At 52.0% G+C, this 1,715-nt stretch overlaps 1 protein-coding gene across 1 annotated transcript; it reads left to right on the top strand.

The window, feature by feature from the left end:
* The first annotated feature begins 239 nt into the window (after positions 1–239).
* On the top strand, positions 240–1,715 carry LOC125507684. The gene is made up of 3 exons (XM_048672178.1): positions 240–251; positions 753–1,112; positions 1,197–1,715. Exons 1-3 carry the CDS (start codon positions 240–242, stop codon positions 1,713–1,715), a joined length of 891 nt encoding a protein of 296 aa, XP_048528135.1.

The raw sequence follows: 1,715 nt of genomic DNA, 5'->3' as shown, positions 1-1,715 counted from the left end.
CCACTGGGAAGCGGCCCGCCAAGCGGACCATGAGACCCATGCCAAGGCCGTGATCACTACTTTCTGGGTGAGTTCTCTTCAGAAGCACAAGTCCATTCTAGTTTCATGAATGATTTAACTCATGGCTTCTTCCATTCTTGTTTCATGCATGATTGTAGACATTCTATCGAGTTCTTCCGGAGCACAGGGCTAGAGCGGACCAGATCGTGTTGCGCCAATGCAAGAAGAAGGCCCGCCAGATGCAGTACGAGGTGCGCTATGTGGCCATCTCCACATACTACCACGACTATCTTGGTGTGAAGATGACCAAGGAAGAAGCGCGGAGGATGGCCATTACCTTGGAGAGGCCAGAGTTCTTGGCGTTAAGTATAAAAGATTTTTCATTATGCTTTCATTATGCTTTCATTACCTTGTGGTACATTATGCTTTATGCTTTATGCTTCCATAACACCAATTTGGACACACCTACATGCCATTATGCTTTTATTATGTAGGTGTGTCCAAATTGGTGTTATGGAAAAGACGAGTCCTGGGCGGCATTGGTGGATCTTTGGTGTGATGAGGCTGGAGCCTGGGCGGCTATGAGAACCAAAAATAAGGCTAACCGAGGGACGGAGGGAGTACATGCTCAGGGAAACCGAAACCACTATCTCCACAAGGCAGTTAATGTATGACTAACCCCATTAAACATTCTTCTTCTTCTATTTACCATCACTTTCTTATGTATGACTAATCTCTGTTTGGTGGTGCAGGAGGAGAAACTGAAGCGGCCGCTCTCAGACATGCAGGCGTGGGAGATCGCCCATACGCGGAAGGACTCCAAGCCTGGCGAGCCCCAGTACTACGGCAAGAAGACCGCGGGGAGGAAGCAGGCCTACTCCGAAGCGTATCTGAAGTTGCATCCTGACACACCTGACCCCATTGCGGCGCCTCTGGACGACAGGGCGGTGGTGAGCATGGGGCCCAAGGAGCACGGTCGGGAGGCGGTTCTCGATGCTGTGATCACTCCTAGTATCTCCTACACACAGCTTCGTCGGATCGACCCGAGCCTGAGCCAGCGCACGAGCCAGCCAGTGACCAATACACAGTCCCTCTTTCAGGAGCAACAATCTGTAAGTATTTTCCCTCTTATCTTCATTGCTCACTTCATTTTCCGCATTTAGTAGTTTTATGAGTTCCATCATGTCATACTGTAGGCCTACATGGAGTACACACGCCAGGAGACCATGGCGTGGCATCAGAGGCTTTATGAACACCAAGTGCAGAGGGATAGCCAGATGCAGCAGGCTTTTCAGGATATGGCGGCCGGCAGGTGTCCTCAGTTCCCTCCAGCACAATGCCCTCCAGCACAACCAGTGCTGATGAGCTTTGAGGAGTTTGTGGCACAGAACGCTGGCCCCTCGCCGGTTAGTTCATCCCCAATCTATTCACCCAAAGCATGTCATGCCTTTCAACACAGTCATATATCCCGTGCATATGTCTTTTCAACATCCAGGGAACATGTGGATCTACCGTTGGCGGTGGTCTTCGCAGCACTCCGGAGACACGGAGCCCGACCACTTCGATCCACGGAGGCGGAGGCGGAGGCGGTCTTGGCGGTAGCGCTGCCGCTAGCAGTGACGACCTGGGCTTTGGCCGTCTTGGCGGTGACGACCTCCGCGGTGCTCGATGATCCTTGTGTGGTGATGATGCTTGAGATGACTTGTGTGTGGTGA

This window comes from Triticum urartu, chromosome 5, assembly GCF_003073215.2.
Source record: "Triticum urartu cultivar G1812 chromosome 5, Tu2.1, whole genome shotgun sequence".
NCBI classification, from domain to species: domain Eukaryota; kingdom Viridiplantae; phylum Streptophyta; class Magnoliopsida; order Poales; family Poaceae; genus Triticum; species Triticum urartu.
This window is presented reverse-complemented; position numbering and strand designations above follow the sequence as displayed.